Genomic DNA, 21,275 nt, shown 5'->3' with positions numbered 1-21,275 from the left:
AATCTTTACAAAGAGTAAAGCTTTTTTCTTGCCACTTTGTTTGGTGTTCTCTGTTAAAAGTGCCATGCATAAATGGCTAGTATCTCATTCGGCTTGCAGATTCTCCATCATCGATTATATGGTGCAGTCAAGAGCGGGAAGTGGTTCAGCGGCAATCTAGCTTCAACGGTAAGATCCGACTCTCACCAAACCATTACAAGAAAGACCAGGCAGTGTAGGCTCACTCAAGGAAACCACAGCCATCAAAGTAAACTGTCCACAAGGCACACCAGCGAAAGCCTTGTGCTCCATCTTCTTATAGTGTGGTACTAATACAAACCCTTCTAAGAAGTATGTCACAACAACAGCTAGGAAGGTGCAGGTAACCTAGCAAAACAGCAGATTTTTCTGACATGCTTAAATTAGCACACAGCCTCCACTTCCTCCACAGCACATCGTTGCATCAAAGTTTTGTCTTGCTTAGCATGAGGCACAGGTAACGAACGTAGCTAGGCACAGCAAACTTAATTCTGACATGTGAATACAGAGACAAGCACTATTTTGCATTGTTAGCATGTCAAAGAACGCCGGGCAGTCTAAAATATTGCCGAGGCCTTCAATAACTTGCAGTTCTCTTGACTGGTCAGTATGCTTAAGTTGTATATGTCATGTGCTTGAATTAACCAGTATCCTGCATTCGATTTATTTTGTTTCTTTTCTAGATTTTCCATCACATAACCCTAGCACCCCACCTGGTGTATCCTGCTTCTCAGGTAAGCTTTGAGAAAGGCTGCGAGATATACTGCTTCCTGTCTATGAATCACAGAGCACCACAGTCGACCTGAACTAGATGTTGTAAAAAATATTTTGTACCTTATGCAAAAAAGAAAACTGGATTCTCTCTGATGTTCATCTGGCAAACTCATAAGCGCATTACTTTTAGGGAATTGAATAAACAAGTTTCTTATGGATTACATATTCACCTGAACTGCAATTCGCCCCTGCAAGGGTGTTGTGCTCCGTAACTGGAAAACATTTTCATTTTGGCAATCACATCTGCGATGAAAGTGACATATTCACTGCAACATAAATGTGCTTTGTTTCGAATGCTTGTTTAGCCTTATCATGCACTGCATCAACATGTCTTGATACCACATGAATCTTGTGTTTACCAAGTCACAATTTCCAGAAACGTGGAAACAGTTAAGGGAAACTCAGTCTGAAAAATCTTTTTAAAAACTTTGTTGTGGTTGAACTCTGGTTAACTCTAGCTGAATTTCAATAGCAATGGTGGAGCTTCTTTTGCCTGCTACATTACTCCCCTATCACGCCCTATCTGTGTAAGGTGCTACATGACTGGGGACACTTAAGCTCATCCTTTAAGAGTATGACGCGAGAGTGTAAGCTACTAGCCCACATATAAATGAGAAGGGTTCAATGCTGCTGAACCAAATGTGGAGCGAAAGCATTAGCTGCCGGTGGTCGAGCGTTCTTCTTCTCGGCTGTTCAAGGTCAAACCTGGCCCTTTCCGGGACGACGCAACGGCCCGAAACCTGGCGTAGTATTGTTATCGCAATAAAAGATAACGAGCCTGGCATGCAGAAGAGACATAGGAATGCACTTTTTATATGAACGGCTCCATATTTTATGGGAGATCAAGTAAAGCTGCGAGGAGTATCAATACCCATCTGCTTGTTTCGCAAGCACATGCCTCACCATATGCAAGATGTGTTGATATCACTGCACGATGGCTTATTATGACAGAGGTGTCTATAAAGCAGTATAAGTAATACCTTGAAAAAAGTGCCGAGTAGCAATTTTCTATACACGATGACTCAAATATTGTATAAATAATCAGACAAGGTTAGAATACTTTTTGTGTAATCATGACCATGGTCCTTATAAAAATTTGAAGCTATGAAAAGCTTACCACTAATCGATCACAATTTGTGCCTGAAGAGGCTAGCTACTGGCATCATGCCTGTATTATATTTTTCAGTGGCTCGAAACAATTTCTAACTGCAAAAGCAATACAAAGGCAATGGACCAAAATATCTCCTTACAGTACTTAAGAAGTATAGATGCCAGATTTTTGGTTAGTGCTTTGCTCTTTTGCAATGATGCATACTGTATACACATAACCCCATGCGGTATTCCCATACGACTGCCAAACAATTTATAAAGGCTTATAATCGAATTTTCTTCTCTTACCTATTTTAAGGCTTTTTTTTAACAATGCAGAAATAGCTATGGCATCAAAGTTATCTAGGTCAATCAAGGATTTAAAAAAGCTGCGATATTATCACTTTTTCATTCTGACTCAATACAATGCCAAAGTCAGCCTTCTTCAAAAGCTAGATCCACAATGAGGAAGAAGCGGCAACTATGCTAGAGTAGAAATCATTTTGTTAGCGATATAAACACGGACACAAAGAACATGATACACAAGGGACACCTGCTAGACTGGAACTAGTTTTTACTGTACAAATACATGACATATATATATGATAATCAATGAAATGAGCACACGCAGGTGCCTCGTCATTCACACATGGTCTCACCCCCACCCCCTCCACCCTCTTTTCTTTGTGGCATGCGATTACGAAGATAAACAATTTCTTTTCTTGCCAATGCAAGGGAAGGGTTACTAACACACATGTCACCCACCTTGTCAATTTGATAGGCCTCAATAATTTCCCTTTCTTTTTTTCTGGGCCCACACACATCACGGACGTAGCATCACATACTGGAAAACAATCCTTGCAATTCTTGCAATGCTTCACCAATTCCGACCCTCCGGCCAGTGATTGAACAGCTCTACGGTGCTCTCTTATACGGTCACTCACACACCTTCCAGTTTGGCCAATATACACTTTGCCACAGGCAAGCAGGATTGAATACATGACTCCTGTTCTACATGTCACAAATTTCGTTTGGTGCTTTTTGCTGCAGCATGGCTTCTTCGTTTCCGTGACTGCGGAACATAGCCGGATTGTTTTCCAGTATGTGGGGCTACATCCGTGATGTGTGTGGGGGCCCAAAAAAAGGAAAGAGAAATAATTGAAGCCTATCCAATTGACAAGGCGAGCGACATGTGTGTTAGTACCCCTTCTCTTGCATTGGCAAGAAAAGAAATTATTTATCTTCATAATTGCATGCCACAAAAAAAAGAGGGTGGGGGGTGGGGTTGAGAACATGTGTGATTGACGAGGCACCTGTGTGTGCTCATTGATTGTCATATATATATATATATATATATATATATATATATATATATATATATCATGTGTTTGTATAGTAAAACTAGTTGCAGTCTAGCGGGTGTGCCTTGTGTATCGTGTTCTTTGTATTCGTGTTTATACCGCTAACAAAATGATTCCTACAAGAAATTACCAACTAGCCCAGCTTGAAGTCTTAACGCATGTTATAGTTTTTTTAATGTCTCATGTGACCTATATGGAACTTTACATCACAACTGTGACTCTGCTGTTGAAACAAAAATGGAAACAGGCTAGAGGAATTATAAATGGTTTGGTTTCTGTTGTGGGGTTTAACGTCCCAAATAGACTAAGGCTATGAGAGACGCAGAGGAATTGTAAATAACTTAGTTATGTCTCTTGAAGAAGATAAAAGCTCAACCTTAACCTTGTAATTGATTTATAAGACATATTGCTGTACATGGTTTACCATGTGGTATTTGCCTACAACTACAAAGTTATTTATAATTTCTCTTAGTAGTTGTAGGCAAATACCACATGGTAAACCATGTACAGCAATATGTCTTATAAATCATTTACAAGGTTAAGGTTGAGCTTTTATCTTCTTCAAGAGACATAACTATGACAACAGGTGGTAGGGCCTGATGGGGTCATAATTTTCCTGTGCAGTGCACTCACTTTTAACACACAAAGAAGTATTTCATTTACATTAGCACAAATATTTGCTTTTTAGTATCTTTTTTCAATTTGCTCATGAAGAGACACAACTCAATATCTGAAGATGGATTATTTAGAATAACTGGGATCTATTTAACTTCTGCCTTCTATAATTACCTACTTCATTGGTTTAAGGAGCCGGCTTCTTTCTTGCCCGATGGAGTTTGACAGGGCAGCTAGGAAGGATGGGGCACAAAATACTGCGACTGATATGATTCAACTAGAGAAATATGTGGACCTGCATTGTTTTTAGAAGATTATATTTCTGATATAGTAGTGATGTAGGTAAGTTATGTAGATGTAGGTTGAGGGTTGCCGGAGAAGGGGTAGGCAGCGAACGCGATGGTTAAATGGCATCCTCGAGGCACTGCAGATGAAGTTATGTGATGTTAGGAAGATAGTGAGAGACCGGAAAGTGTGGCGTGACATGGTCCATAGGGTCACGAAGAGTCGGACACAACTGAACTGAACTGAACTGAGATAGGTTTGTCATAGCAGTCCTCATTAGCTTCAAGAGAAACCATTTAACACAGGTGTATCTGGTTGAGAAAGGAATATAACTTAAAATAATAATGTCCTCAGTATGGAATGCCTTTTTTGCACAATCAACCAATTTTGACAATTCTAGTTGTGATACTGAAAACTAGGGCACAATGAGGTGATCTAGAAAGAAAAATGTAGGTAAACACTCGGAGACTTGGTAAAGACAACAGTTCTACTTAAGTCTGCAGTTAGTTCTGAAGTGTCTGAAATGTTTTTAGAAAACATTATGAATCCCAAATTTGGTGTCTCTACCCTTTTAAAGCACTAACAGATATGCTGCTTGCTAATATTATCGGACATGTTCTGTCATGCTTTCTTGTTAAGAATGGGTGGTGATATGGACTCCAACACAATGAAGGACTCGTCGCAGGTTTGTCTCTTGTCGCTGATATCAATGATGAGACAGGGAGTGCAAAATGAGTAATTGGAGATAAGGTGCACAAAAAATGTAGAGTGCACTAAACGCATTCACAATTATGCACCTTTTTGCAGTTTCTCATCACATTTGCTAGGACAGTAAGCAAGCCATGCAGTGCTGTGAGTTCACCTCCCTTTCAGCTTCCAGTTTGCCTCTCCTCCCTCATGGCCTGCTTAGAGGGTGCAGCGGCATTGCAGGAGAGGATGGAAAGTTGCAGCCCTATGTGATGCCCTTCTCCCGTAGCAAGGCACTGTACTGAAAGTGCAACGAGTCTCCCACTAACAATGAAAAGTGTCTACAAACTGCTGTTGCTATAAATGAAGAGCCATCCATTTTCCTGAAATCACATGCCATGCTAAGAGTTTTCTTTAAATGTTTGAAAAACTGCTACTATGCTGTTTTTCCTGAACTTTGTTTTGAACCAGTAAAATTGATTATGCTAAAAAAGCATATCTGAAGTAGTGTTTGTATTATGACGATACCTGAATACAACTAAAGAATTAAGCAGCAAACACATCTCAAAGATAGTCCTCCATTTAATGGTGCTGACTGTTTGTCACAATGTCACAGTTTTTGCTCTAGTCTGAGATCACAAATCGATAGGAGGGGGCCCCCTCAAATGGCAATAAATGGAAAATTATGACAATTGCTCAATACCACTGGCTGGAGGGCCTCATTTGAGAGGTGGTTGCCACTGTTATATTTGAGTATTTTTCTGGTTGTAGTATTGAGTGGCATAATAATTATGGGCTTCTAACTTTGCAGGCACATCATCTATCGAAAGCCTCACTGGAATGGGACTCCATGATGCTCAGCCCCTTCATGAATACAGTAAGCCGTAAACTTCTTTCTTTATTAAATAAACAATTCTACCGTTAGCTGTACACATCATCCACATTCCATGAGGCCACTCTCTAGGGAAAAAAACTATCATGCTACTGATCAAATCAGAACTAGAATGCGACATAAGAAGAGAGCTAACAGCCAATAACAGAAAGAAAAGCATATAGGATTTTTTTTACTAATGTCAAGTAATAATGTAATAGCAGAAAAAAGTTGATCTTGTGACTACTTTTCCGCGTTTCTGTTTTGAATTTAGAGGTCTAGTCAATAATGAGAGATGGATATTTGATAAAAAGCAGACTATGAAAAGCATGAAAGCAAACAGTCTGCTCCGCCGGGGTGGTGCAGTGGTTACGGCGCTCGAATGCTGTGCCCAAGGATGCGGGATCGAATCCCATCCCGGGCGGCAGCTCAGTGCCCGTGTGCTGTGCGATGTCAGAGTACGTTAAAGAACTCCAGGTGGTTGAAATTTCCCGAGCCCTCCACAACAGCATTGCTCATAACCTGAGTTGCTTTGAGACATTAAACCTTGAAACCAAACTACAAAATGTCTTACAAAAGTTAACGAAACAAACACAAACAGGAAGAATACTTTTTTTTCTGGGGAAAAGTGGGGGGGGGGGGGGGGGCTTCCTAAGCATATATTGGCTGTTGGGGCTCCTTGAAGCAAAAAGCCTGACTTCTGCTATACTGCAAAGAAAAATAAAATACAACATGCAACCAATGGGATTTTAACCCGGAACCTCCTAAGCGCATATCTGTTTCTCTACCAGCTGGCATAGTACGACAATGACTGCTCAAGCTTCCACTTGGGTATTTATGTAGTACAGTCTATCAAAAGTGTAAGCGAAGAGGTCTGCTTCCGATCACTTCGTGCGGCTTGTAATGCATTTCCAGCATTGCGAATCCCTTGATGGTAAGATTTTTTTGTCCTGCCCTGTCCAATGGGAAGGACCTGAACTAATGCTCAGTGGTGGAACTGCTGCGTTAATTGCACCAAACTGCACCAAATCGGAAATCCTGCTACATACTGCTACAAAATCAATTTTTTGCCTACTTCTGTGCCATGCCTGTGCCAAAAGCCGCTAACTGTCGACAGCGAAACCGAATTGTTGCGAAACCAAAACTGACATCTGCTGACAACACTGTGCAAGGCGGAAGAATACTTTTGCAGGTCTTGGGCCAACGTTAGCCCTAGGCAGACAATCACGTGACACAAAATTTACGTTTGTTTACGTTACTTCTGCATCTCCTGCTGGTGTTTTTTTTTTTTTTTTTTACTTGGAGGGAGTGTGAGCGTTCTGCAAAATATATCTAAGTCCAATGCATGAAAAAGGTGAAAGGAGAGGCTGGCAGGCTGGCCGTCGAAGGTTCGAAGCACGTTCAAGCGCGTGACGGCTTCGAGCTGCCCTGGGCTGCGCGGCTGTGAGTGCAAAGGATGTTCGAGAAAGCCGGCCAATGCAGACGGCGCGATTTCGAATGAGCGACTGTTCGGACATGCGCTGAGCAAAGCACAGCTGGAGCAGTATGCACGCTTGCTTCCTTTTTTTTTCGTACCAGTGAGGTATGGATTGCGATGGCCTGAGTAGCAGCGGAGGGAGCGCTAAGGATTTGACTGTTTCTGTGTGCGCGCATTGAACTCTGTTGGCCACTTTGTACCTTAAGTTCAACTGGTTATGTGGAACATCTTGTATAATTTCGCAGTTTAACTCATATGCAGGTACTCAATATATTTGCAGCCCCACATGCGGTCAGTAATTACCCTTGGACATTTTCATTACAATGAGGAAAGCATACACACAATCCCTGCAGTGAGCTGCGAAAAAGCAGACTCGCGACTCCGAGTGCTTGCGTCGCTTTGATTAACCAGCCACTCGCCAAACCACCAGAAGAAAAAGAATGAAAGCAAAGATTACGAATGCCCGAATCAGCACACACTCTACATCCCCGCGCCTTCTGACTTGGCAGCACCAGCAGCATGCCTCTCGAGGGAAAAAAAAAAATTCTCCACCCAGGACATGCAAAAGTATTCTTCCCCCCTTTCCCCTCCAATCAGAACGGATCTTGAAGGAAAAAGGCACCTCAATGTTACCCTGATGTGCAGGATAAGGACACTCAGAAAAGAGGTCAGAATCAGAAAAAAGTACAGGAAGACATCAGGCTGGTAATTAATATGAGCACCAATGCTGAGCTGCTTTTCTCAAAAGGCGTTAAGTGTAAAATTTTTCCAGACGTTGAGAGTGGACAAGCCCTTCTGAAGAATGGACAGGAAAGGCTTGTAGCGGCACTGTCCAAGCTGAAGTCATCAAGGCAAGAAAACAAATAGTGCCTTAAAGTTGCAGTTTTACGAAGCGGCAGTTTTGAATTTCTATAGAGCGTTTTATATTAATACAGCTAGCTACTTTCTTTCCAAGGCTACAGTGTTTATAGTGTAGTTGCATATCTCGTTATGCGTTCCCTCTGAAAAAAATGGCTCTGTTTTTAGCAAAACGTCCTGTTTGCTTAATTTGGGGCTTTTTAAGGAAAGAACATCACTTTAGGCTGCATTTGAGCTTGAAGCTTGCTTTTGCGTGGCTGTGGTCATTATAAACAACTGAGCAATTGGGTTCCAGGAATAAAACAAGCCTTCCTTTATTTAGGCGTCTCAAGTTTGAAATTTTGCTACAAAATGTTTTTCTGCTACAAAAGCTCAAATATTTGCTACAAAATGCTATTTTTCTAGGTACAAAACTTGCAATTTCTGCTACAAACTGCAATTTCTTCTGCTTTAAAAGCTGCTACAAGAAGCCAGTTGACAGTTCCACCACTGAATGCTAAATCAGTGCCACTACACGGTTCAGAAGCAGGTTCCCCAGGCTCTACACTTTCGACAAAAGCTGCAGTTAAGTAGAGAGTAGAAGACGGGCGCCACTGTACTGCAGTAGGTAGGGCAACAACATGGGACCAGCTCTTGTGTTGCATTGTTCTCTCTTCTGTGTGCACCTTATTTGACTGGTAAAATACCCTTCAGCATGCCATACCAACAGGCCCACCATTCAGCCTTGCTGCAATAGGTAAAGCACCGAACGTTAAATTTGGAGCTCACGAGTTCATATCCTGCAGGTAGCGTGCAGTTTTTTATACTTTCAAGTTATCTTCCCGACATTATTACTTCACCCTAATAAAATAATAATTCGCCTATGTTTTCCTTTGTGTCAATGGCTGTTGGCTCCCTCCTCTCATAACAAAGCCCTTGATTATCTCCCTTGCATTAGTTTGCTAGCAAGGATGCTAGACACTCAAAATGTTGGCAATGCTCAAAAATAGCCACAATCCCAAATCTGGAAAGAGATGGCATTCTTACCTGCACAAAGGAATATCTAGGGAATAATAATGTATGCAGCGAAGCATCCTTATAGTTTGTTAGGCATTCTGTGAGTATATGGTAGACAATTTTTCTGATGGCTTACTCAGTTGGTAACTGAGCAAACTAGACTATTTTAAAGGGCAACTTCAATAGCTTTTCGTCATTTTTAGTTACTGACTGTACCACAATCCTCGGTGTCACCTGCCTCCAACACAAAAACTATTTTTCATAATACTATGTAGAACTGTTGAATAACAAATAAAGAATGAACTGAAACCAAAACTGGTTTGACTGCTACAAGCAAAGTTGCATTGACGCATCAATGATACCGCATACAGTATTGCAAAAACACTTGCGCATGTGTTGGCAGAAATAGAGACTGAAAATCATGATGCGGCTGATAAAATCCCTAAGATGACCGAATACAGGCCGCTAAACTCTGTTCATGCATTGAGTGGGCAGTTATGTGGGTATAATTGTGATGTCGCAGACGGTCTTGCCCACAAAAATCAACTGAACTGAGCCCGCAAAAATGGCACATTTTAATATTGAGTAGTGCAAAAATTAATTATCACAAGGCTTCCAAATCTGGTAGAATAGGTCAGGACTCAGAGAAAAGCCTACAGTAAAAGCTCTGCCAGAATATGCAAATGTCAAAGAAAAACCCGGAGTTTACCTTAAGTGTCAGTGAAGCAGCAATGAGATTGTTGTTCTACCTTTTACCTCAGTCACAGTGCCTCTCTGCAAGTGCTTTATATAGAAGACTGAGTTAATGTCGCACAATTTAATCATGTAGCTGTTCAATAAAAAGATTGGCATTGAGAGGACCTTGAAAGGGGGACTTCAGATTAGATCGCTAGTGTGTGCAGAAGTAAAGCTGTCCCTGCAGGTCACAGTGGCAAATAGGGCATTTCACAAGCGGCAAGATGCCCATTCCATTTGTTATAAACATGATGCCACAAGAACATTACTGTGAATCCTCATGCTTTCACTTTTCAAAAGCCAACCTGAAAAAACATGAGACAGTTGGGCAATTTGGAATGTGCCATACTGAATCAGACAGCACTGTCAAAAAGAACGTTTATTTGGGCTAGATGGTGCGTAATATTTGAGGGATCAAGTAAAGGCGAATAACTGAGACAAAACGCAAGTAAGAGTGAAGCAGCACAAGCGCTTGTCCTGCGTCGGTTTTCTTGTGTTTTTTCTGTTATGTGCTGTTACTTTATCCCTCAAATAGACAGCATTGGAAACAGGGACAACAAAAAGAATTACAACTTAGCTGAGCTCTTCTTGGTTCTTGAGCCCGCCTCTTCCCACTTACTTCGCTTGAGCCTATATACATGTTGGATCCTTGCCGCACGTACACTGGTTTGCTTCTTGATCTTCGTCACTGGCAATGTGCAGCAATGTTTAATGGTTTTCTGGCACTGTATTCAGGAGAGGTTGACATGCACAGGTAACTTTAAAAACTTCACTACAAGCTTGCTTTCGAAGTACTACAGGCGCCCCTAATGGTTCATAGCCAGCCACAGCATCCTCACAGCCGCAGGCTGCGCGTCGTGCCATCATTGTTTCCATTGCGGCCTCCGCGGCTTCCGCGGTGAACAAGAACTGTAGTCTATGGCTTTTCCAGGGAGCATACAGCAACTATTCTAGCCACCATACAGCAACTGCGGTTTTCACGTCACCCCGCATCCCCTGCACCGCTGCCCCTTGCATACGCGCATGCGGTGCCAGCTTCTCTTGTTGGCTGAGAGATGGCGCGAGTATAGACAAACGCGGGCGATTCAAATATATCTGTCGAGAGGGTGATACAGATGCTGATAAACGCATTCAGTGTTTAGGGCGAGTGATTAATTAATTAATTTATTTATTTATTTACAATACTGTAAGCTCTTACGGGCTGCTGCAGGGTGGGAAAATAAAGAGAAAATACAGAAGAGAGGCAATCGCTCAAAGCAATCGCCCAAAGTATAACTCCTTGGAACAAAACCAGCGATTAAGTACTCTTTTTTTAAAAAGAGCCTTTTTTTTTTTAAATTCGCGAGCAGATCAGGCGCTTGGTAATGAACTTCAGTATTCCTAAATCCTCAGTCATTTTCAGTTGCCGCTTTCCCTCGTTCTGTTTGAGCTAGGTCAAAAATTCCTGTGCGGATCGATCATTCAGTCTGCTAGTATCCCGACTTTTCTTAGCATCAGTGACTGCTCCTTTCTGTGAGCCCTTAAAGGACTATAGACACCAAATTTTGGTGGAATTTTTCTTCTTGTTAATGATGCATAAACCATTCCTGTATATCGATCCGAATGTTTTGCACCTGCGACCACCAAATAATTTATAATTGGATTTTCTTTTATAATCAGTTTCGGTTTCAGCAGTCGAGAGATGGCTGTGACGTCACAATCAAGCCTTGATGCGTGGCATGAAAACAGCGATATAATCGTTAATTGTTCACTTGTGGTGATTGCTGTTATTGTTGCAGGCTAGCTTTATCATTGTAGTGAATTCAAATGACACAGGAATGATTATATCGCTGTATTTTCACTCCTCACGTGACCTAGACCTGACTTCGACGTCACAGCCATCGATAGGCTGTTGAAACCGAAACAGAAACAGGCGAGAAAAGAAATTCGGTTATGAATATTTCTGCAGTCTTAGGCTAATATGATGTGGGGATCCGCGCACAGTAATGTCCTAGGCATCATTACAAAAGATAAAACCTGAACCCACAAATTGTGTGTCTATAGGAAGAAGCAGAAGAAAACGCATCCTTCAGTTCTGTGGACCTTTAAGGCCCACAAAAAGGAAGGATGCATTTGTTCTAGAAATTACATCCAATGGCACAAATCTGAGACACATTTCTGCTTTGATTGATACCGAACCAAGATATGCATTTTTCATTTTGCTGTGAAAATTTAATTCTAACTAGAATGAAGTATTGCTGGAGTACCTTGTATTTTCTACATTTTATTCAATAATCATATCAGTGTTCATTATAACATTGTTCAATAAACTGAGATGTAATCTTTCACAATGCGTGCATATAATAATTATGTGATTCAAAGGTTGAATGCTGTTGACTACAGAAAAAAAACTTTCTAGAATTGCCATTTCAGCTGTAAAGATTTTACTGTTGAATGAGCAGCAGTGCATGTAGCTTGTATAAACCTGTTATTTAACTTTTAAGGAGTAATGCTTCCTGCGTCCTTCAAAAAACTTTAATTATATATTTGTGCTGTGAGATCTGAACCCATTGTACAATTAAATTACCTATTCCAATATGCACATCATATCACTGAAGTTTCAGGTTAATCTTAAGTGTACATTTTCCATTTCAACTAGAAAAAGCATGCTGGTAGTAATTCCTAGCTGGACTGTCATTTTTCAGCTGGAAGGGGATAAGATTCAACTGGGGTCATTTATTTATTTATTTATTTATTTCAAGATACTGCAGGCCTTATGGCCCAAGCAGGAGGGGCATACCAGGTAACAATCACACACAGAAAACAACAAAAAATACAATACACACTACAATTCCAGGTGAAGTTTGACTAGAGGTGTAAATTTTCTAACTGGATAGCAAGAACATTTTGGAACGGCATGTCTTCTAGTTGAGAAATCCAGCTCGAAACAATTAAATGTCATTCCAGCTTGAATTGGTGGTTTCTTAATACAATGTATGGTTTAAAACTATAAGGGTATGATTTCCATTCCAATAATCCAGCTGCAAACCAGGTCTTTTTCAACCTGGAATGTTTAAGCATTGTTTGTTATTCACAGCCCCCCTCCTAGATGTGTGCAGTCGGGTCAAAAACCTGGAGTCTCGATTTGCATGTAAGTTTTTGTTATGAGTTTGCATGTATATATATATGCATAGTTATGGTGCATTCAGAAAAATTCAGAGATCATGTTTGTCAACAAGTCATTTGCCCAGAGTATAAATAAATGCCAAAAAATATATTCTGATGCAAAACGTATTGTTTAGTTCTGGTTAACATCACAACTAGTCAGGGACACATAAAGGCACGGCAACCTAAAGTAATGCAGGAAAGTACACAGATTTGTCAAGGCCAGCAGCATAAAGATTGACTACTGTACTAAATGACAGGCTCTTATTTAATGTGGTGCAAACATAATTAATACAAAGATGACACAGCCCCCTGTGTTCTACATCTTGTCTTCGACCCTGTAGTACCGTCTCAATCTTCAGACTTCCGTACTTATCACTGCTTGGCTCTTCCTTGAATTAGCATAAAAATGATGCACAACTGATTGTCAGACTGATCAGTTCAGCATTATTTGCCAACAAGTTACAATAATTTCTTAGGTGCCACATGTACTACTTGCTGATATTATGAACCAAGGCCCTTCAATGCATTTGTCTGAGTGCTGTAATACTGAAAGCTACAAGCTTGGTTTTCACAATGTGAACATGCATCAACCATTCTAAACTTCAATCACTAGTTTCATAGCAAGATTATCCTGAGAGACTATCTCAATGCAATTTTTGCAATGCTTTTTGCATGAGCTAGAATGATTTATTTTTTTTTACTCAAATGTGCATTAGAGAGTGTCATGCACCATGTGAATAACACCTGAAATCAGGCTGAATCACACTAATAATGTTAAGCTTGTATTCACAGCATTGTGTGAGACACACAATATAAGCAATAAAAATTTTCCTTTAGTTCCTTCTTCCTTATGGCAATATAGCCTGTCATAACTGTTGTGTCATCTTTATTATCCTGTGTGTCTTGCTGTAGTATTTTACAAAAGCAAGTTAGTAGGTAGTATTCCCCAGTGCTCATAAAAACGGATTGGTATTATATGACTTAACTTCCATACCTTTTTGCTTTTGCATTATTGAGTTGTAGGTTTTTGGTACAGCTTAATAGTAATGTAGGCCCAGTTACATGCTGAATCTGTAATGCTGTTACGAAAAATTTAGCTCTGTCTATACACCTTTTAATAATTGCTCGCTGGACTGCATTTTGTGCTTGGTGCTTGCACAGTGGAAGCCGCAGAGTAACCGGTTCTTCTGCAGTCTTGAGAGCGAGGTGTTTCAACAGCTCCCTCACAAGATGAAAAGGTGTACAAGCTCTTCCTGAACTGGCTGCATTATACCCTCCTACACATTATAAAAAGCTAAGATAGTGTAGCAATCATTTATAGAGTCGAGAGGCATTTTATTATAAAAAATTATTTTTGTCACATTCACTGACTGTATTAAACAATATTAGCAATAATATGAATTAATGAATATTATTAAGGTTCTGTTTGTAGTCTTATATTGAATGCATACTATAATTCTTCACTAGTACTGACATTCTTCTCATTGTGAAACTTGTTGAACCATACAGTATATGAATCACCATAAAATGTGCTAGCCTTCAGCTGTGCAATTCTGTTGTTTGAATTCCTTGTTCTAATCTCTACTTGCCATCACAATTCTTGCAGCCTTTGAAAAAAAGGTATTTGACAATCAAATGCTATTGCTCAATGAAATCAAAAGCCTACGGACCCTGCTCACCACAGCAAACAGCTCAAAATGTGCCAAAATTCCTGATGACTGTCCGCAGCTGCCAGCAGTGAGCAGCAAGGATCTGTTCGAATTTGAGGAATATCTTGGCGAAGAAAAGAACATGGAGAGCATGGTAACGGTCTTTTTTTATTCACAAGAGTTGCGTGAGCAGCACCTCTGAAAGCTGCAGTAAATATTGATGGTACTTCACAAAATTTTAAATATGCCCCAGTATGTGTAAAACATTTGAAGTTACTTGATTTAAAGAAATCTGCTAAATGCTTTTGACAATAATCTAAACATAAAAAATTATGATCTTCAAGTGCACCATCTTTAAGTGCAGTGTGCAGTATACATTTATTTTGAATATGATATGGTAAAGTTTCTTGTGAGTAAGCAAGAAGATGGAGATATTTTCAATCTAAAACTATGAAAAAAAATGCATATGGAAGAAATAGTGACAGTGTAAAAGAACTACAGTATTTTGTATTCAAGAAAGGAATTTATGATTTCACATACACTTTTCATGAACTGACATTGTGTTAACTTCGTCACTTCATAGAGAGGTCACGTAACACATTTCTTAATTAAGAAACTAAAACTTGTCTCTTAAAAGTTCAAATAGCTGTATGCCTTGAACGAAGTTTTTTTTTCTCTTTCTGTTGTGTTGACCAGACTTAATTTGCGATTGCTGCCATTTATGCGTGTTGCAATTTTAGCGCGATAGCATTATAAACATTCTGCAGAAAGTCTGGCATCGGCGTGAGCGAAAAAATGAGCATGGCTCAGGCAAGTAGTAGCTGGAAGTTGACATGGCCGCATACTGGTTGGTCAGTTGGTTGTGTGATGTCATTACACCACCCAACAAGGCAGGAGATGCCAACTTAAGCTTTTATTTTCAGATGTGTGGGTGAGATGGAAATAAAACTTTTCATAACCCTTGGGCAAGGAGTAGGGCACACTACTCTTAAGCCATGTAAGTGTATGCGACTTAGTTAAATGGGTATCAATGGATATCTATATCAGGTGGTCTTCTGCATAACCTGCTAGTTTATGACTGTATGCTAATGATATATATGAGATAAGAGAGGCAAAAAAATAGAGTTAAAGATTCAGCGACTGCAAGTGGATAGAAGACCTGCAAGGGAAGCTGCAGGCTGGACCTGTTAACAATGTATCATGATATGTTTAAAGGCGAGCTTGTGTACCCAAAGTTTACTGCTGCAAACCATTACATCATCCCTATGTAATATCTTAAGACATCAAAGAAAACAAATGAAAAATTAAATGCAGCTCTATGACAAATTATATATGGAAGTTTATTGACCTGCACAAGTACCGCAGCAACAAGCCTGGCTTATCCAATATTGTCACGACTCAAGCCACTGGGAGCCATGAAGTATATGTAGACAAGGACCCAAGAATAAGGTCGGCTTCTAGCTGTGATAGCAGTGCCCAGCACCAGCACGCCTCTCGAGCCAACAACTGCTTCGTCGGCGGCGGCACCAAGCACGGTCGCTGCGCGGTGCTAGGCACGGGGCAATATGTTATTCTAGAATGATGAATATTTGTGCTTTCATAAATCTAAGCCACTGATTAGATTTTGTTTTCTTTATCCAGGTGAAATACTTCTCGAGATTGGGTGGAACTGACGTCGTCGATATTATAAGAGTCCTCCTCAGAAGTCTACTGACCAAGTCAGTAGCAATGGAGTTCAGCTGGAAAGGCTCCAGGGGGGAAAAGTTTGCCTTTATAAAGCTGGAAAACATCCGGACAATGATACTAGGTAATATTTCAGCTAACATTGTCAATTTAAGAGTGCATAGTGAACAATAGTACGTCTGATTTTTCGGAATTGGTGTGCTTCATATTATTTTATGTGGGCTTATGCATTGCCAGTTTGATGTTATTCTAATGCAATGAATGAGCTCATTCTTTGTAATCAGCCTGAATACATTACAATGCAGGGCAAAGGCCTTTCCCATATCCCTCCCAGCTCAGCCTTTGTGCTAATTTAAGGTAGTTGAAGTATTTGTAAAAGAAACTCGTTCACCATGGTGCTTGATATAAAACAGTAGTACATAAATCATCTCAGGAAGACATGCTTACACAAATATACTGCATCCCACATTATGTCCAGGTATGACTTAACATATATCACAATTTTTTTCTTTGATTCTCAAGAAAGTTACAGAAAGTTACAAAAGTGATTTAATATATTATGGTTTCGTGCTGCACATGGGTCAAGAAAACACTAGATGAACTCAGAAATAATTGGGTACAGATTTTTAAGGAACAGAAGGCATGAACAGAGTTGAGTTGATTAGGGAAAAAAATGATAGGAAATGCAAACAGTATAGGAGCAGCACGAAACTTGTACGCAGCAGTGGTTGCAAATCGATGACGGCAGTCAGTGCTATAGTGGACTGCACGTACGCATGTGTTTGATGCCTTGTTCTGCTCATAAAATGTGCTCATATTTTGGATGCATTTCTTTTCAGAGAGTGTCACTGTATCCATTGCTTTGCTGTTTTTGCATCCCGTCTCTGTTTTTCCTTTCCCCAAAAAGCATTGCTAATTCGGCTCTAATAAACTGTGAATGCACATAACATATTTATCTTTTATTTTCCTAAAGACTCAGGTCTCCCATTGAGTTAATCATGGAAAGATATATAGCAAACGATCGTTAATTCGAACTTCACCAGACCGTGCAGAAGTTTGATTTATCGAATGACCTCAAAAAAAAAATGACCAGAACCATTTGCAGTAACGCTAAATTTACTGTTTTTACTCGCGTAATAGACCTACTCTTATTATTAACCCATCCCGCACGTTTGCCCCCAAGAGTTAGTCCACAGCTCATTTCTTGGCAGTGCCCAGGTGCTGCGCGGTGATAAAAATATCATGGTGTGTTTATCTTTTCATGTTAGTTCTAGTGGCGGACGGGGGGGGGGGGGTGAACTTTGCAGTGCCAGCGGCATGCTGGCGGTAGCCTGTTCGGCCCGTCCATCTGCACAGGGCTATGTGCTCATTGCGTTCGCTAGCATGTCGCGATTAGGGCAGGCGCCGTCGGCTGCCACAAAACCATTGGAACGCGATAGCCTTAGGAAAAGTCGAGCAACTACGTTCGGTTATCTGGCTGATGCATGGCCAATGACCGCCGTTGCCACGGACTGATGCGGGGCTCATAAAACTGAAATCGAAACTTTGTCGGCCTATTATAGACAATAAAGCCATTTGTGTTTCTTCATACTTGCCGTTATGCGTACTTCAGAGGAGTGCTATTTTGATCGCTGCTTGCAGTCGTGGCCTTAATACAACAGCGCAAAAACGACGAAACACAGAAAATATGATCGACGTCACTACTCGTTTCATCGTCCTGGTTATTTTTTTTTTCGCTTTGCGGTGTTGTATTACGACGACTCTTTTCATTGTTTAGTCCTCGTGTTTTGCGCTGTTCTTTATTAAGTGTTGGAAATTACGAGCGCTGCGACGGAGAACAACAATGAGAGAGTAAAGACAAGGACAGGCGCTGTCCTTGTCTACTCTCTCGTTCTCCGTCGCAGCGCTCGTAATTTCCAATCATGTACCAACTAGCTCAACTTTCCATATTATTAAGTGTCTTAACCAACTTGCCCAGCTTTTGGTTCTAAGCAATCGTGGTCTGACTGGTGAGACCTGCATACCTCCCATTCGATGCGCATGGGCGTTGTCTGGACTGCGCCAGCTGAAATACTCATCTTTCTAAATTAACGGGAATCGATTTAATGAGCATTTAGTTGCAAGTCTGAGGTCGTGTGCAACAGACATTAAGCGTGGTTGCCGCCACGGTCGCCTCCTACCCTTCGTAGCGACCAGCCGCTGCGCTGGGCTGCACCTATGCTGTCATGTTCTATGTTCTGTCCCGTTCTGTTCTATCTTCTGTCCTCGTTTAATTATGATGTGCACAGCCTCTTAACGCAGGCGCGTTTCTTTGGCCATATATATGTGCTGGGCGCCAGGTCACCCAAACGCGTAGGCGCGCAGTTCGAATTATCCCTCGCATTTGAATTAACGGGTTTTTATTGCACAAACCACTGCAGAGCATGGCCGAACCAATCAGTGCAGTTCAAATTATCCGAACATTCAAGTTATCGAGGTTCGAATTAATGATCGGGCTTTCACTTTATGTGACATTTGAGTAAACTAAGGCCAGTTAACTACACTGATTTCCTGCTTGGTCAGGGTGAAAGTTGTAAATGAAATAACAAAAGGTGAAGCTGACAGTTTTCTTGTATTTTTCAGAATGTGTGAGAAGAGATAGCGTGCCCTCGGGCAACACAGCAACGATGAAGCTCGTGGAAAATGTCACCAAAAGATGGCTAATAGGAGCTCTGGACAGGGACGGCGGCCGCAACGAGCGACGAAAGACAAAAGACACAAGCTAAGGACCGATCGAAGACCGAAACCATTTATTTTTTCTCTGCACAGTATTTAATGCTAAATAAAATTGTGTTTCCATGTGCTTGCTTAGTTTGAAGCTTACTTAAGTTTGAAGCTCAATTATGACAAATTGGTGGCATGCTGAGATAAAAAAAACCTTATCAGTGTATAATAGCATTTCAATAATTGTTCATTATTGCTTTGTATTTTCGGAAAAATCTGAAACGTAAACATATGCAATGCTATTAATTTGAATTAATAGCTTCTAGCGAAAAATTTCATTTTTAGGTTGAACTAATACTGAAACAAAATCTGCAGGGCTGTGCATGACCAAGCATTTTTGGTTTTGCACGGTAAGGGCAAGTAAAGCCGGCAACACACTGATTGTGCGCCATGGCCCGAGCTCGGCAGTTGGGTGGCCAAGTCGGCAATGCGTTGGTAGTGTACCACAGTCCGACATTGGCTGTCCCCTGGCCAGGTTGGCAATGCTTTGATTGCGTACCGCGGCCCGTCCTTGGCCGGAGACTGGCCAAGGGGGCGATGCGGTGAGTTGGTTGTGTGGCCCGATCTCGGCCTGAGGCCGGCCAAGTCGGCAGCAGGTTGGTCGGGTAGGTCGGCCCGAAGTCGATGGGTTGGCCGATCAGGTCGGCCCAAGCTGAATGGCCGACGATCGGCCGTTCTTAGGCCATTGTCAATCCCCAAGCTCGGGCCGAACTTGGCAGCCGAGGTTGGGCCGGTGAGTTTTGGTCGGCCAGAGTGGCAATGGCCAAGCATGGGCCGATTACTGGCCTGCCGCCTGGGATAATCTCCCTTTTCCCCTCCGCTTTGCTTAGCTCTTCGAAACCCTGGTCCGAGAGCAAACAGACCATGGCCTTGACCGCCGTGTCTGATCTGTAGGACCTCCATGGGAGACTAAAACCTCGGTCCTGATAATGGGTTTAACGATGCCCTCAAATTGATTTAATAATCTTTATCTGCATATATTGTCACGAAATCGAAAAGATGTAAAATAAACGTCGGTGTTGTCCCCGCGAATATTTTAGTTGAATTGCAACAGCCTCCATACTAAATTATGTGGATAAGGCACCATCTTGGCAGGTAATGAAACGGTACATTCTACTTCTTCCGAATGTCATTTTTCGCTTTGCGATACAGCTCGACGGCTGTTTTTTTTTTTTTTTGTCTATTTTTCCTGGGAATTCCGTTTGCGTTCCTTTCACCCCCCCCCCCCCCCTTCTCCCTACCCTCCGCCTTTTTTTTTTTTCATACACACCGGGTATTTTAGCTTCCTTTCCTACAGTGGCTGCCTTTGCGTCTGTGCAGAACAAAAGCGTCTGTGATTGTGAAGCGCCATCTCTTCGTGAGTTGCCGAACCGCCAAGAACGAAGTAGGTCTCTCTGTTCATACGTGGCGCTGGTAAGCTCGCAAACTGCAAACTTAGGGTGGCTCGATGCCTTCGCGAGCTGGACATTTTTTTTCTTGTCCTGCAGAAAGCATTGTTACGGCAACTTCACTCTAGTTCTCTTTCCCGCAACACTTGATACACATTGTGAGGAAAAGCCGCTCCTCCTGTTTTTAGAATTATCATCAGGGCGTCGCTGGCGCTGTTCTGTAGTTCGTTTGCTTTTCAATATCCCCCTGTTTATTATGCATCAAAAACAGCGCACTTTCTTTGTACTATTCAAATTCAGAGCCACTGCTTCAGAAAAAGTACGGCATCGTTTCGAAGAAAAGCACTACGCTGGAAGCTCAATCGTCCCTGAACTCTTCTTAATACCTTCAGTGATGTGCCAAGCGTTTTGTTACGTCCCGGTATGAATGCCATCGCCATACATTCAATTAGACGTTGATATAAGTTTTGCTCTCTTAGGCCTGCCAATCTCGAATTTGTATCCATGTCAAAGCGAAACGCATCGGCTATTACGGTGCCACAGTAAAGAGCTCGTCTCGGTTCCGTCGTAGCCACCAGCAAATCTAGCACGTGTGTAGTTGTGGCCCTTAGCGCTCTAGTACCAGTAATGGTTAAACAGTACACAAAATGCAAAACATACGTGTTTAGCATTTCGCGTACTGATATTACCAGCGGCAGCGCTAGTACCGGTAGGCATGGTAGGGGACCAAGATACTTTGTTGGGCGAGTTGGTACTTATTCATTATTAATATAAACAGCGCGAACACGAAGACAAAGGACAAGATAAAAAACCACAGTACAAGCACTGACTAACAACTATGCCTAAGCCCTTTACTCCAAGGCCCAGAAAAAACAAACA

At 41.4% G+C, this 21,275-nt stretch overlaps 1 protein-coding gene across 1 annotated transcript; it reads left to right on the top strand.

Annotated features, from left to right (window-relative positions):
• The first annotated feature begins 139 nt into the window (after nt 1-139).
• LOC146202120 (uncharacterized) lies at nt 140-19,045 on the top strand. Its single transcript, XM_084584025.1, has 7 exons — nt 140-168; nt 702-752; nt 5,641-5,706; nt 12,843-12,896; nt 14,520-14,716; nt 16,204-16,369; nt 18,868-19,045. Exons 3-7 carry the CDS (start codon nt 5,670-5,672, stop codon nt 19,008-19,010), a joined length of 597 nt encoding a protein of 198 aa, XP_084440151.1. The 5' UTR covers nt 140-168; nt 702-752; nt 5,641-5,669; the 3' UTR covers nt 19,011-19,045.
• The last annotated feature ends 2,230 nt before the right edge of the window (nt 19,046-21,275 follow it).

Source organism: Amblyomma maculatum, chromosome 1, assembly GCF_055883805.1.
Source record: "Amblyomma maculatum isolate TAMU_Amacu chromosome 1, ASM5588380v1, whole genome shotgun sequence".
In the NCBI taxonomy this organism is placed as follows: Eukaryota; Metazoa; Arthropoda; class Arachnida; order Ixodida; family Ixodidae; genus Amblyomma; species Amblyomma maculatum.
Note: the sequence above shows the minus strand (reverse complement) of the source record. Positions and strands in the feature narration are given on the sequence as shown.